This window comes from Coturnix japonica, chromosome 20, assembly GCF_001577835.2.
Source record: "Coturnix japonica isolate 7356 chromosome 20, Coturnix japonica 2.1, whole genome shotgun sequence".
NCBI classification, from domain to species: Eukaryota; Metazoa; Chordata; class Aves; order Galliformes; family Phasianidae; genus Coturnix; species Coturnix japonica.
This window is the reverse complement of record NC_029535.1, coordinates 8,638,537-8,651,947: the sequence shown is the minus strand read 5'-3', so window position 1 is coordinate 8,651,947 and position 13,411 is coordinate 8,638,537. Positions and strand designations below refer to the sequence as shown.

Below are 13,411 nucleotides of genomic sequence, written 5' to 3'. Positions count from 1 at the left end.
TGGTGAAGCCCCCAACTCCATCCGCGCTGCCCCCAGTGCTGTGGGGGCAATGGAGCTCCATGGCTTAATAAACAGCCACAGAACTGAGCTCTGCCAACAAGGAGCTCCTCCAAACCACGGGGCAGAGCCCACCCAAATACCTGCTGCTCACTGTGCACAACCCCCCACAGCCCCCAGTGAGACCCATCAGTGCTCTGCCCCCTTTTATCCCCCCTGCCCCTCCAAGGACAGAGACGCCTACAGGATTCGTTAAGGAGCTTTATTAGCTGCAGGTGGTGCAGGCTGGGAGGGGGGAGAGGTGAGGGCAATAGGGCCCCAGGCCCTCTCCCCTCTGTAGCCCCCTCCCCAGCAATGGTGCCCCATGGTGGGGTCCCGGGGTGTGGGCAGTGGGGTGGCAGTGAGACCCCCCTCACACCATCCTTCCTGCACGGGCTCAGGCCTCGGCACGCTGGGGCAGCTGTGGGGCAAGCAGGGGGGAGGCAGTATATACAGTCCCTAAAATGGCTGCTGTGATGATAGACGGGCTGCAAAGTGGGGCGAAAGGGAACGAAGCAACTAAACGGGACCTCCTACAGGGGGGTGCGGGCGGGGGTCCGCTCTGCAAAGCACAAAGGGGAGCAGGACGAGGGGGTTCCCAAGGGGTGCAAAGCTGGGAGGTGCAAACCAGGGCAAGGGGGGGGACCCAGCGTGGAGGTCAGTCTGTGGGGCAGCCGCAGTCCTACAGCGCGCAGGAGGCATCGGCCGCGCGCTTCCTGAGCTCCCTGCCGGCCTTGTGCTGGTGGTGATGCGGATGAGGACCAGGCGGCTGCGTGTCCTGGGGGTGCCCGGCCCCATGTGCCGCCTCCACGCGCAGATACGCCTTCACCTTGTGCTGCCGCGCCGAGCCCTCGCTGGCGTCGATAACGCGACACTCGTAGGTTCCTTCATCCGCCGGCTTCACCCGCGACAGCCGCAGTTTGTGCGAGATGTTGCTGCCCACCACCTTCACCACCTGCGGCCCAATGCACCGTCAGGACCCCCCATAACCCCTTTAGGACCCCCAGCTCTCGGTGCAGCTATTTGCCAGGTCAGACGGATGCGCGGCCGCGTCGCTAATTAGCTTTTCTACCAAATTGATTGGCTGGAGGTATTTATCACCCGATGAAATTTAAGACTTATTCAGCAGCCCGCACCGCTGCCGTGGGGTTGGGTCAATAAATCAGATTGATGACCCGCCCCGAGGCCCCGGCTCCGCTCCCTATAATCACACGGGACGGCACAGGCCGTTTTTCTGCTCGTGGCTGTGTGTGTCAGCTGGGGGCTCCGTGCTGGTTGGAAATGGGGCTGAAATGGGGTTGAAATGGGGCTGGAGCTGCTGCCAAAGAGACACAACCCCCCCCTGGAATGGGAGCAGAGGGGGGCGTAGGGCACAGCATCATGGCACAGGGCCCCCATTGGGATCCAGGTGTTACTTCCAGGAGTGCTGTGCTCCATGGGGAGGAAAGTGCCAAATGGGGCTCAGCCCTCAGGAAGGAACTCAGCCCATCCATCAAAGGGGATGTTCCATGCAATAGGTGCCGGGGTCGGGGGTTGTGGGGCAGCGGTGCCCCCAGGCACAGACCCCCTAAGAGCCACAGTCGGAACTCACACTGATTTTTGTCGCGTCCTTCCCGGCCTCCTCCTGCTGTGATGCTTTGAGCTGCTGGGAGAGAGGGATGGGAGGAGAAGGGTGGCCGTTAGTTGGGCTGGAGCAGGGGGGAACCCATCAGCCGATTCCCACCCCACGAGGAGCCGTGATGGGAGCAGGGTTGGAAATGACCCCCATGGCCTCAGAGCCCGCACAGCTCTGCCCAACGTGCAGTAATGAGGGCTCATTAAGATAACGAACACCGCCCTCCCTTTATTGGGCCCTTATCTCTGCGCAAACAGAAAGGGAAACGGAGACAGCAGCGAGCCAAAGCCAATAGACATGGAAATAGGGGAAGAAGGGAAGGCCACGTCCCCCCGCAGCGTTACCTGGCCTGAAGCCCACGTCTGTTTGTCCGTCCAGTCCTTGTGGGTGCGGACGTACCACCACTGGATCTCAAGGGAGTACGACGGGGAGCCGCTGCCGCGGAAGGAGCAGGCCATCTCCACGTCCTCACCCGCCTGCGCCGTCACATCGTGCGGGATCTCGGTGAACAGCGCTGTATGGGCAGAGCGGGGCTGCGGGCACCGGGGATGTGCCATAACCCCAACCAACATAGAGACACCCCGACCCCCCTCCCCGGCTGCCCTGCTCCATCCCCATCCCTCTGCCTCCACCACCGGGACCCCCCGAGCCCCCTGCCCCCCTGCAGGACCCAAAGGGGTGCAGGATGAATGCAGTGCAATGGAATCTCTGCCGAAATCAGAGCATAAATGAAAAGCAAATCCTTGTTTAATGCGGCCCCCAAATAATCTCCCACATGCCATATGGTTTGCTTTCCTCTCTCAAAACAAATATTGTTCCGAGATGTAATTAGAATTCTTTTCATCTCCTCTGGAGAGATCATTGTTCCTCTGTACATCGGTCTCAACGTGGGGGTCATTGGGAGATGGCACAGCCACATTGTGGTGTGGGTATGGGGCACATAGGGCTGGCACAGCACTGTGCCCCCTTACCCCCCCCATAGGCACTGCTTTGAGCTGTGGCACTGCTGGCAGCCCCAGCTCAGCCCCACAGCCAGTCCTAGGATGGATCTGTCCCCAGAGGGGGCTGCAGTGGCCATTCAGCCCCATTGTGCCCACACAGAGCCCCCTGAGCCATGCACAGCCCCAGGGCTCCTTACCGAGCCCGATCCCATCAGAACACAACTTATTATCAGCATGACAGCAAAGTTAATGCCTCTAATATCGCTCCGTCCCCCCGGACGCGTGGCAATCCCGTAGACTTATCGCTCGCCTTTAATCCATCTTAGCAGGGAATGGAGGAACGCAGGCACTGCGGGGCTGACGGTGCCCCACTGCTCCCACCACGGGTGGGCTCAGCGCTGCAGCTGCGGCCCCTCCATCCCTGCCTGGCAGTGGCAGAGGTTCATCCCTCCACACTTTGGCTTCCAGCAGCCGGGTGGGAGCAGGAAGGGGCTCTGCTGTAATGGCACAATGTGAGGTGTGTCCCCATCCCAACTCCATCCCTGTTCCCTTCCCAAGCCAGCGAGCAGCTCGCACCAAGTGGGGCTCCTGCATTGGAGCTCTGGCACTACAGGGCAGCGCAATGGGGCAGCCCCCCTTGGTCCCCAGCCCATCCCTGTCCCTGACATTGCACCACGTCCTCACAGACAGAGGGAAGGGGGGGGGGCTGCAGGGCCCCGCGGCTCCGCTGCTTTATGGCCTCTACCTGTCATAAACTGAGCAAATCAGGATCGATAAATCTTCCAGGAAACAAAAATCAGGGGAAATAAAATGAACTCAATGGGGAAACACAGATAAACGGAATTGAAAACGCCTGCTGGGACGGCTCCGTGCGCTCATAAACTGCAGACAGAGTGGCTGCTGCCCCCCCCCCCCATAGGGCAGATCAGCCCCCACAGCCCCCACAGCCCCCTGCCCTATGGCCACACCAACACCTGGAAGCATCGCAGAGCCCCTCTCAGCTCCTGCAGCCCCAAACCCAGCGCTCACAGCAGCTCACACCCCAGTGCTCAGGGCCAGGTGGGGGCAGTGGGGCTGCAGACCCCAAACCTTCATTGCTGGCAGTGCTGTGTCTGACATCGCAGCGCAGCCGGGTGCTATTTGTGTAAACACGCACCGAAGGGTGATTAAATATGTATTGGACATTTGCAAAAGCATATTAATTACTGTCTTGGTGCACCAGCTCGCTCCGTGAATTATTTACCCCTCTGAACCAGCACAGCCCCATGGAACCACCAGCACTGGGGGTAAACCCAGCCCTGCTCCAGCCCTGCAGGGTGTGGGGCTCAGGGATGGAGATGTGGGGCTGATGGCTGCAGCTCTGTTCTGCAGCCCCCGAGATGAGCTGGGACCACAGGCAGAACCCACAGCACAACCAGGCCACAACCTGAGCCCCTACATGGGGGTCTGTGCACTATCGCCCCCCATCTCTGCCCCATTGCAAAGCACAGAGGGCAGAGAGAGGGAGAAAAGGGGGTTGTGGAGGGGGGAGAAGTGACCCTGAGGGTGCAGCAGAGTGTGGGGGGGGGGTGCAGGGCATGCACGGCTGCTATGAGAGCTGCTGCCCCCCTCAGCCCCCTCCCAATCGCTGCTATTGTGTTTCGGGCAGCGATCAAGTGCGACTGATTCTTTCTCTTCATAAAGCTCCGAGTCATAATTCACGGTTTATTATGGTTGGGTGAGTCAAGACACTCACGGCGCTAATTGCCAGCGGGGCCACGTGCTCTGCTCATCCTGCACACGGCTGCACCCCCACACACAGCCCCATAGAGCATGGAGGGCGGTGAGGTGCACACAGCTGTGTCCCACTGCAGCTCAAACCTGGTCCATGGCAGCACCAACCCCGGCCTCAATGGGACCCACAGCTGCAGGGGATGCAGCACAGCGGTGTCCCTGAGCAGGTGCTGCCCCACACTGCAGGGTGAAAGCCCCACACTGCTGCCATCCACCACATCTCCAACCAATGGCCCTACAGACAGCAATGAGACCCTATAGACAGCAGTGTGACCCTACAGACAGCGATGTGACCCTACAGACAGCAATGCAGCCCTACAGACAGCAATGCGACCCTACACACAGCAATGCGACCCTATAGACAGCAATGAGACCCTACGGACAGCAATGAGACCCTACAGACAGCAATGCGACCCTACAGACAGCAATGAGACCCTACGGACAGCAATGCAGCCCTACAGACAGCGATGCGACCCTACAGACAGCAATGAGACCCTACAGACAGCAATGCAGCCCTACAGACAGCAATGCAGCCCTACAGACAGCAATGAGACCCTACAGACAGCAATGCAGCCCTACAGACAGCGATGTGACCCTACAGAGAGCAATGTGACCCTACAGACAGCAGTGTGACCCTACAGACAGCAATGCGACCCTACAGACAGCAATGAAGCCCTACAGACAGCAATGCGACCCTACAGAGAGCAGTGAGACCCTACAGACAGCGATGTGACCCTACAGAGAGCAATGTGACCCTATAGACAGCTATGGGACCCTATAGACACTATGGGACCCTATAGACACTATGGGACCCTATAGACACTATGGGACCCTATAGACAGCTATGGGACCCTATAGACAGCAGTGTGACCCCTGGGCCACCGAAACAGATCACAGTGAGGGACTGACACAATGCAATGACCACTGAACCCACCCAGGGACCCCAAACCCCCCCAGCCTCAGGCACAGCCATGACCTGAGTCCTTTCCCCACTGCACACAGTGGTGTCTGGCCCAGCCCTGCAGCTCTGGGGTTTCACTGCTATAGGGACGCTGCTGGCACCGCTGTCCTGCAGAGCTCATGGCACCATCAGGCCGAGCCAACCCAGAACCTGGGGGGGTTTCTGCCATTGCAGCCCCATTCACACCCAGCACCGGGGCTCCCTGATCCCACAGCAGCCGTGTGGGGCTGGAGCTCCAGCCACGGCACTTTGTTCCCAAAGGGAATGAGGAGGAGCAGTTATTGGATAGTAAAAGTGGCAAAAAGGAAATGAAAGCGGGGCTGGCCCTATGGCTCCTGGAGGGACCCCAGCACATCATGCACTGCTGGATGCATCCATCTCTCCATTATGGGGATCCACCCGGGGGTCCCTCACCCCAAACATTGGGGAGCTGCCAATGGGGGGGTGAGGAGGAAGGATGCGGGGAGGCAATAGGGGATCCCTAAGTCCCGCATTGATCCCAAAGCTGCTGACACAGCTCGGCCCCGGCAGCAGCGAAGCCCCCGGCCCTAAGAGGGTCCCATGCTCAGCCCTACAACCAGGCGCTGCTGGCTCTGCTTATAATCATCTGTCGGCGTCCGAACGTTGTAATTCCCAGCTCCCGGCCGTCCCTGCCAGCCTCGTTCAAGGCAAAGAAACGCGCAGACATTTGATGAGGAGAAGTGTCAGAAGTAATTGCGCTGAATGACGGCACGAACAGCAGCAGGAAAAACACATCGGAGGGAGAATTCCCAGCAGGAAACGTGAAAAAATCCGGCACGATGCAAAGTGTTTATGAAAGTAATTGATAGAATCATCAGCGGCGTGTGAGACAAAGGAACGGGGCAGCACCCCGGGGAGCCGGGCCAGCGCTCCCGCAGCCCTCAGCCATTCAGCCAGCGGTTATTGATGGGAGCAGCTACAGCCTGAGAACGATGCGGGGATGGAGACGGGGCTCTGGGGCTCGCAATGAGCGGCTCGGGGCTGGAATCAGCACCGGACACACGCTGCCCGCTCTGGAGCCTTCGCTCAGCCCCATCCCCGCACCGTGTGAGCCCGGTGGTGTCGCTCTCCTGGGGACACGGTGGGTTCGGCGTTGCCCGGTGGATCCCGGAGGCCTCAAGGAGGGATCGCAGCCCCCGATCGTAGGGACCGAACCGGCTCCGTTGTGCCGGGCGGCGATTGATTGCACGGATCGCATGGAATTGGTATTCACCTACTGAACACGGATGGCTTATTATCCATGACCCACTTACTCGCTGCTTTTCAGTATCGTTAATAAAGGTTTCTGTTGTGATTAAGGGAGTCGCTGCGGAACCGCTCGCAGCCCAAAGCCGTAACGGGGCTCCGAGTTGCGCTCCCCTCCTCCACGTCCCCCCCCCTCGGTCCCTTCTCCTTCGCAGACACCGTCTCATGTTATTTTTTCACCCATCGCTGAAGGTCTCAGTGATGCTGTGCGGGACCCTCACGCCGCTCACCCACCCACCCACCGGCCTCAGCCCTTCGCCTTCACCCCGTGGAGCGAGGACAGATCCCCCCCCCTCCAGGCGCCGGTTCCGACCCCAGCCCGGCCCCTCCAGCGGCTCCCGGGGCGGGGACGGATCCCCGACGGCCCCGCACATCCGCGGTCGGTTCGGTTCTGAGCCCCCCGCGGTGCGGGGCAGCGCCGGCATCAGCGATGCCGCGATCCCATGGAGACCCCGGCACCGTCCTACGGGCGCTCCTCCGGCGGATCCTTGGGGCCGGATAACGGGAAGGAACGGGAGGAACCTCGAGGGGAGACGGCGCTCCCTGTGCGAGGGGCGTGAGGCGGCGGCGCTGGGGATGCAGACGGGGCTGCACCGCGCCCGGCGGCGGAGGCCGAGGGAACGGAACGGCGGAGCGCAGCCCCGATGCTCAGCCCGATGCTCAGCCCGATGCTCAGCCCGATGCTCAGCCCGATGCTCAGCCCTCGTTCCGACGGAGCGCTCCGTGCTGCCGAACCCCGGCCCCGCCGCGACCCCCGGGACCCCTCCTCCGCCGCCGCCACCGCTGCCGTTCGGTCTCGCTCCGCCGCTCCCCGTGGGGCCGCACCGCCGGCACCGAGCCCCGGTCGCGCCCCTTTCTCCGCCGCCCCCTTCCCCGCACGACCGGCCCCATCCCCGGTGCCCGGTGCCCGCGCTCACCGCTGCCCTCCGCCGGGGCGTCCCACGGGGGGGGTCGGGAGGCGGCGCCGAGCTGCAGGTAGAGCCCCAGGTAATGGAAAATCCCCACGGCCAGGCGCAGGGCGCCCATCGTGCCGCCTCCGTCCCGGGGTGGGGAGCGGCGGCGCCGCCGGGCCGAGCCGAGTCCCCGGGGCTGAGCCGCGGTCCCGGCGCCGCCGCGTTGCGGAGCTGTTCCGTCGCTTTAGCGGAGGGTTCCGCTGTTCGAGGCGGTGCCGCGGCTCAGCCCGGAGCCTCCCCCGCCCGGCGGATGGATCCCGACCCGCTCACACACCCCCAAAGTTTTTTCCCACGGTTCATTCTTAAACTGAGCGGGGCGGAGCTGAGCGGAACCGCGGCACCGGGACGGTTATGGACGGAGCCACCGGCCGCTCTACCGACCCCCCCCCCCCTTATCCATCCCAACGTGGACCCCGCGGCGACACCCTGCGGACCCCCCCCCCTTCCTGCTCCCCTCCGCCCGCTGCTGAGCCCGCAGCCCGGGGCTGCTCCGGGTCGGGCCGGCACCAGCTGCACGGTTCGTGTTCTTTGTGCTCAAACCAAGAGCCCGAAAGCGGCGGCCCGGCAATCTCGGCCCCGAACCGCTCGGGGTGGGGGGGGGGGTGAGCCCAAGATGCTGGATGCGAGGAGGTTCTTTCCATTGGGCTTGAAAACGCAATGGAAACACGAACACACACTCTTCGCTTTCTCGTAGGAACCCTCGGGAAGCACCGGGGCTCATTTTCCCATCCCAGCCCTACACGGAGCCCCGGAGCTGCTCAAACCATCACCACAAAGCAGAGGATGGGGAAAAAAAAGTTCAGTGCTCTGCGGTGCTTATCGCACGTCAAAATACAGCCCAGAGAAGAGCAGAGCAGATAGCATTGATCTCTGCTCGACTTCATTACTCCCTCTAGAGTTACACGTGGGGGGAAGGAGGGAGAAGAGCGTGCTGATGGATGGGCCGGGGCTGCGTGGATGAACCCACGGGGGGGGCTCAGTGTATTGTGCTGGGGGCTCATATACATCAAGGGACCCACCTCAATCCCTGCCAGGACACAGCGCTGTGCCCACAGCTCCATACAGCAGCGATCCACCCCATGGATGCAGCTGTCCTGGCACCCCCAGCACAGCCAAGGCTGAGCCCCCCCGTCATCACACACATTTAAATCGAGGAATCAAGAAGAGCATCGATTTCTCCCGGAGCTGGGAACGTCTCCGTATGCGGAGGCAAATGAAGCCCCGATTCCAGCTGATTCCTGATGAGGAGCTGACAACGAGGCGGCTTGTGTGCGGCGGGAGGCAGAGCCGTGCGCCCCCGTATCTCGTGCACACGTGCAAGGTTTCATTTTCCTCCTCAGTTTTAATTCATCACTGATCAGGGCTGGAGCAGCTGCTATCGCCGCTATCTGTGCTGTGCAGCCCCATTGCGCCCCACACGTTAGGGCTGGCCGCTCACACCGCAGCCCGGAGCAAAGCCGGCAGCTGCCTGGTAGGGAGACGGGGGGGGGGGGTAGAGCTGCACAAAGAGCCCTTATCTACCCACGCTGATCCAACGACGCAGCCGGCACCATGGCAGGGCTCCTGCTTCAGAGGAGCACGCCCAGGGCCTCGCTCTGGAGGATGAAGCGTTTCTTATCTCCGTTCCTTCCAGCCTTTCCACTCGCCGTTTCGTTTTGCTCAGCGTGGCATCACCACCCAGCCCGGCTCCGGGTGCCATCCACCAGCACTGCAGCACCAGGAACAGACCGGAGCAGGGAAGGAGAGGACAAGGAGATCTGCCCCCCAAGTGGGTGCAGGGGGTGGGCACAGCCCCACTGAGGGCTGTGGGGAGGAGATGGGGCTGTTCACCCCCCTGCTGGGCAGAGCAAACGCCTTCAGCATCGATAGCGAGCGCAGAGCTGCTGCTGGCTTGGAGACTTGACAATCCTCGTATAAAAGGATTCCTTTCCGCCGCTGAAGTTTGACATCCCTGCATTATTAGATTATTTGCAAAGGTCTGTGTGCGCTGCAGGAAAACAATGCCACCGACATCCCAAATTACAACCTTCTCCTCCACAAATCAGCCGGGAGGCAATAAGCTGCAGTGACAGCGGCGTGCTGGAGGAGTGCGGGTGTTAAAGGGGGAAAGGAGGGGGGGGCACAGGACACAGCCCTCAGCCCTGTATCCTATAGCTCCCAACCCAGGAGGAGCCCCAGCTCCGTGCCCAGGGAGCCCCATAGCAGCCAGCATTACCCAGGTATCAAATGAGGAAGAAAATTACTTGGAAAGAACGATCACTTTCATGCTCATTTCCAACCCATGAACTCCTCTCCTCCTCTGCAGAGCCTCCAGTGCAGAGCAGGGCTGGCTCAGGTGTCAATCATTGCTGCATTGCTCCCCACTTCCAAACCACTGCTGGAAGGACCGAAGCATTAAAGGTGGAGGGTGAAACAAAACACCCTTTTCCCCCCTTTCCTTATTACTTACTTCACCGATCTGAGATACAAAGAGCTAAAAATAAATGAAATATCATCTTAAGTGACTTTTACTCGCTCTGCTGAAGGTTCACTGCCCACTTCTGACAGCGTCTCTTCAATTCAGAATCTCCTGGTTCTCTCTACTGGGATGTCAGGAGAGATTCCTCAGCCAGGCTTTGCATTCACCTCACCCACCATAGAGCCCAGGGTGAGGAGCAGGGTTGAGGGCAGACACTGCAGCCCTATGGGGAGCAATGGGCCTTGGGCTGGGGCTTGGTGCCACTGCTGGGTACCCACGGTGCAGTGAGGAGCAGGGGGTGAAGGTCCCTCATCTCCTTCCTTCCTTCCTGAGCACGGACGGGGCGGTAGGAAACTTGCAGAGTGCCTCATCAATCATGTTCTTTCTAATTAACTTCTAATTTACCTCTTTAGTCAAATCTGTTTACGATCAGAGACAAAAAAACGCGGCCCAGTGAGAGGTGTGGTGCAGATGGGGGCTCTCTGCCCTCATGCTCTGCTGCCTCCATCCCCTGCCCAGCTCCCAGCCCCAGTCCTGCATGGCCAAGGCTGCAGTCCATGAGTGGGGTATTTGCCTTCCATGGGCCTTGCACATGGTTGGGGTTCCAAGCAGAGCAAGAAGTCAGGACACTGCTCTGTAGAAGCCCAACAGAGCACACTGACCTCCCCTGTGAACCACCCAGAGACCAAGAGGCTCAGGTGGGGCAGATTGAGGAGCTAACAAATGGCAGGAAGGGGGAAAATAGCAATGATAGAAATGCTGCCTTACAAAGCAGGAGAACCACGGCAGCCTCGCTTCCTCCAGCAATGCCGGAGAGCTGGCAGCCCAGCCATTAGAGCAGGGAATTATTTCCAGTCCAGCCTCCATATTAAGTAATGCAGCTAATGCATCTGGAATGGAAAACAATAAGGGGGAGGGAAATGGATTTTCTGCAAGCAGAACCCCAGCAGAGCAGTGAGGGGGGAGGCAGCCACGCTGCTGCACAGCCCTGTGAGCCGGGCTGACATGGGCAGACACAGAGGGATGGTCCTTCACAACGTGCTTAGATCCAAACCAAAAGCAAACCCCAAAACCTCGTCTCACGCTCAGGCACCTCCTGGTACTATTTTCAAGTGCTCCCCACTTTTTCTTTGCCCCAGGTACGTCCCCTACTTTTCCACATAGCTTCACATTCACTATGTCCCCCCCCTGTTCTGCCTCCTCACCTCCCTTCCCTTCTCCTCTGCCTTTCAGGTGTGATGGTTCAATGACTTGAGGGCCATCCAACAGGGAACACAGCAGCTCAGCCACATACAACCCGTATGGGAGGGAGGAATTCCAGTGCAAAGTCAGAAACTAAAGACAGCTAAAAGGTAGGAGGAAAAAAAAAAAACCTTTTTAAGGAAGGGGTGAGGGGTGAAAATGGTTGTAAAAAATAAGGGAAGGGAAAGAAATGAGGAATTCAAACAAGTTCTGCACCAAAAACGTGTTTTGCAGCTCCCCGTGGCTGCTGAAGCCACTATTTCCATGCTGATCCCCTGAATAACAGCATTTGATGCCACCCGGGCCAGCAGTGCCTGCTACAGTCGTGATTGAAGGCAGCCTTTAAGCTTCCCTGACAATGCATTTTTCTTGGAGATAAAAAATGAATGCTGCCAGCATGCAAATCTCTCTAAATTAGGCAGGGCCCAGCTTGCTGGAGCAGCGATGTTTTGTGATGACAGTCATTAACTTTAGCAGAAGGGAAAGGGGAAAAAAGGATGCAGGAAAATCATCTCAGCCACTTCTCATCCCAGCTGGGAGCTGCTGCTCGGGGAAGAGGTGGGAGCCAGCGGGTCAACGTCTGGGATTACACTGCAAGGGCAGAAGGGCAACGATACAAAAACGAGCTGTGGGCTGCTTACTGCAATGGCAGTCTGATCACTTGGTCCTCCTGCAGCTCCCCCTGCGCGGTGCTGGTAGGGCTTTGCAGTTTCTGCTCGGGAACCCGATGCTGCTGTAAGAAATCAGACTTCCAGATTCAGAATGCTGACTTCCTATAGAACACATACAGCTGAAGCACAGGGGCTGCTGCTCCTGATCTGTGCTCTGGCAGCCCACTGAGGAGCAGCCAAACTGCACACAGAGCCAACCCCTCAGCCTCCCCATTATACACCAGTGCCCTGGATGGGTACCACGCTCCTTACCCTTAACAAGTACATGGTCATGGTCCTTCATGCTCTGATCACAGCAGTCTGGCTCGAACAAAGTCCTAAGCTACCCTACAGCAAAGCAAGCAGCTGTAATCCACCTCACAGCAGACTCCTTACATAATGAGCAAGGAAATAAATAAATAAAAAAGCAAACTAATCTTTAATATCTCCAACATCTCATTTAGAATAGTTTCATAGAAACATCACTTTTATCGTGCAATCAAGGCTGGAAGAGAAGAGCAGCAGGAGGAGAAACAGACGTTGCATCGCGTTGGAAACCACACAGCTCAGCCCTGAGGCCTCAGAAGTTCTCCAGCAGGTCCATGATCCGCTTCTGCTCACTCTCACGGAACTCCTGGTTCTTCCCATCCCCGATGTTCTCTGCATACTCTGCAGGAGAGAAAGCAGCAGAAACACAGGCTGTGAGTGATAACTTCCCTAACTTTAGGCTTAACGTGTCCATTTTCCAAGCAACCTGAAGGAAAAGTTTTGTACAACTGGTCCAAAGGAGATCAATTCCCCAACCTATGAGCATTTTTAAACCTATGGAAGGAAACACACCAGTTAAGATTCAACTACAAAGCAAACTCTTTGCCTTCAGCCAGACCCTGCTCCAGGCTTTGCCAGTCCACAGGGACAAACAACACAACAGGAATTCCTCTCCCCACGTCCACCTAAAGCTCGTAGCTCTCACCCCCCTCACCAGCTTGGCTCCTTTCTGTCACCAGAACCTACGCATTCAAAGATGGCTTAAAAAGAAGAAAATGAAAAGCAGGTTTGGAGCTGTAAAAAATAAAAAGGAGGGATCTGCCCAAATCTCAGTGAATCAGGTGCAGCCTGACTGCTTAGATGGTGTTTTCCAGCCTCCGCCTTCTCTCATTCCTTCCCTTCTTCCTAAACAAACAGAACAGCTTGTATTCAGCATCTGAATGGTAAGTTGCTGTAGAAAGTTGGCTTTAATATTTATACATTCAGCACTGCTACATGCCTCTGAGCTCTATCAAAGCCTTTGTTATAGGAGCACTGAAAGGAGTGAGGACAGGGAGAAGTTAGCTGATGTGGGAGACTTCCCTCATGTGTGCTCTCTCTCTCTCTCTCTTTCTCTCTCTCTCTCCACATACAAAAAGCAGAATTCTTTGCCAACGCCTCAGGAAGAAGTTCTTTTAATATTTATCAACTGCTACAGTACCTGTAACAAGAGCAGGCAGTAGCACTACAGCTTGCTGCAGGTGAATCC

General features: G+C 58.3%; 2 protein-coding genes across 3 annotated transcripts in view; both read right to left on the bottom strand.

The window, feature by feature from the left end:
* Positions 1–244: 244 nt before the first annotated feature.
* VSTM2L (V-set and transmembrane domain containing 2 like) lies at positions 245–7,806 on the bottom strand. Of its 2 annotated transcripts, none has more exons than XM_015882066.2 (4): positions 7,510–7,806; positions 1,996–2,165; positions 1,628–1,678; positions 245–991 (listed from the first exon to the last, which is right to left on the bottom strand). In XM_015882066.2, exons 1-4 carry the CDS (start codon positions 7,616–7,618, stop codon positions 719–721), a joined length of 603 nt encoding a protein of 200 aa, XP_015737552.1. In that variant the 5' UTR covers positions 7,619–7,806; the 3' UTR covers positions 245–718. The 2 variants fall into 2 exon arrangements, with proteins under 2 accessions (XP_015737552.1, XP_015737551.1); XM_015882065.2 differs by having other exon boundaries at positions 1,628–1,681; positions 7,510–7,805.
* A 4,505-nt stretch (positions 7,807–12,311) lies between these two features.
* CTNNBL1 (catenin beta like 1) overlaps positions 12,312–13,411 on the bottom strand; it is a 37,691-nt gene continuing 36,591 nt past the window's right edge. Inside the window, exon 16 of the mRNA XM_015882064.2 lies at positions 12,312–12,564. Within this exon, the coding sequence (XP_015737550.1) occupies positions 12,476–12,564 (89 nt within the window). The 3' untranslated portion in view covers positions 12,312–12,475. The remainder of the gene's footprint in view (positions 12,565–13,411) is intronic.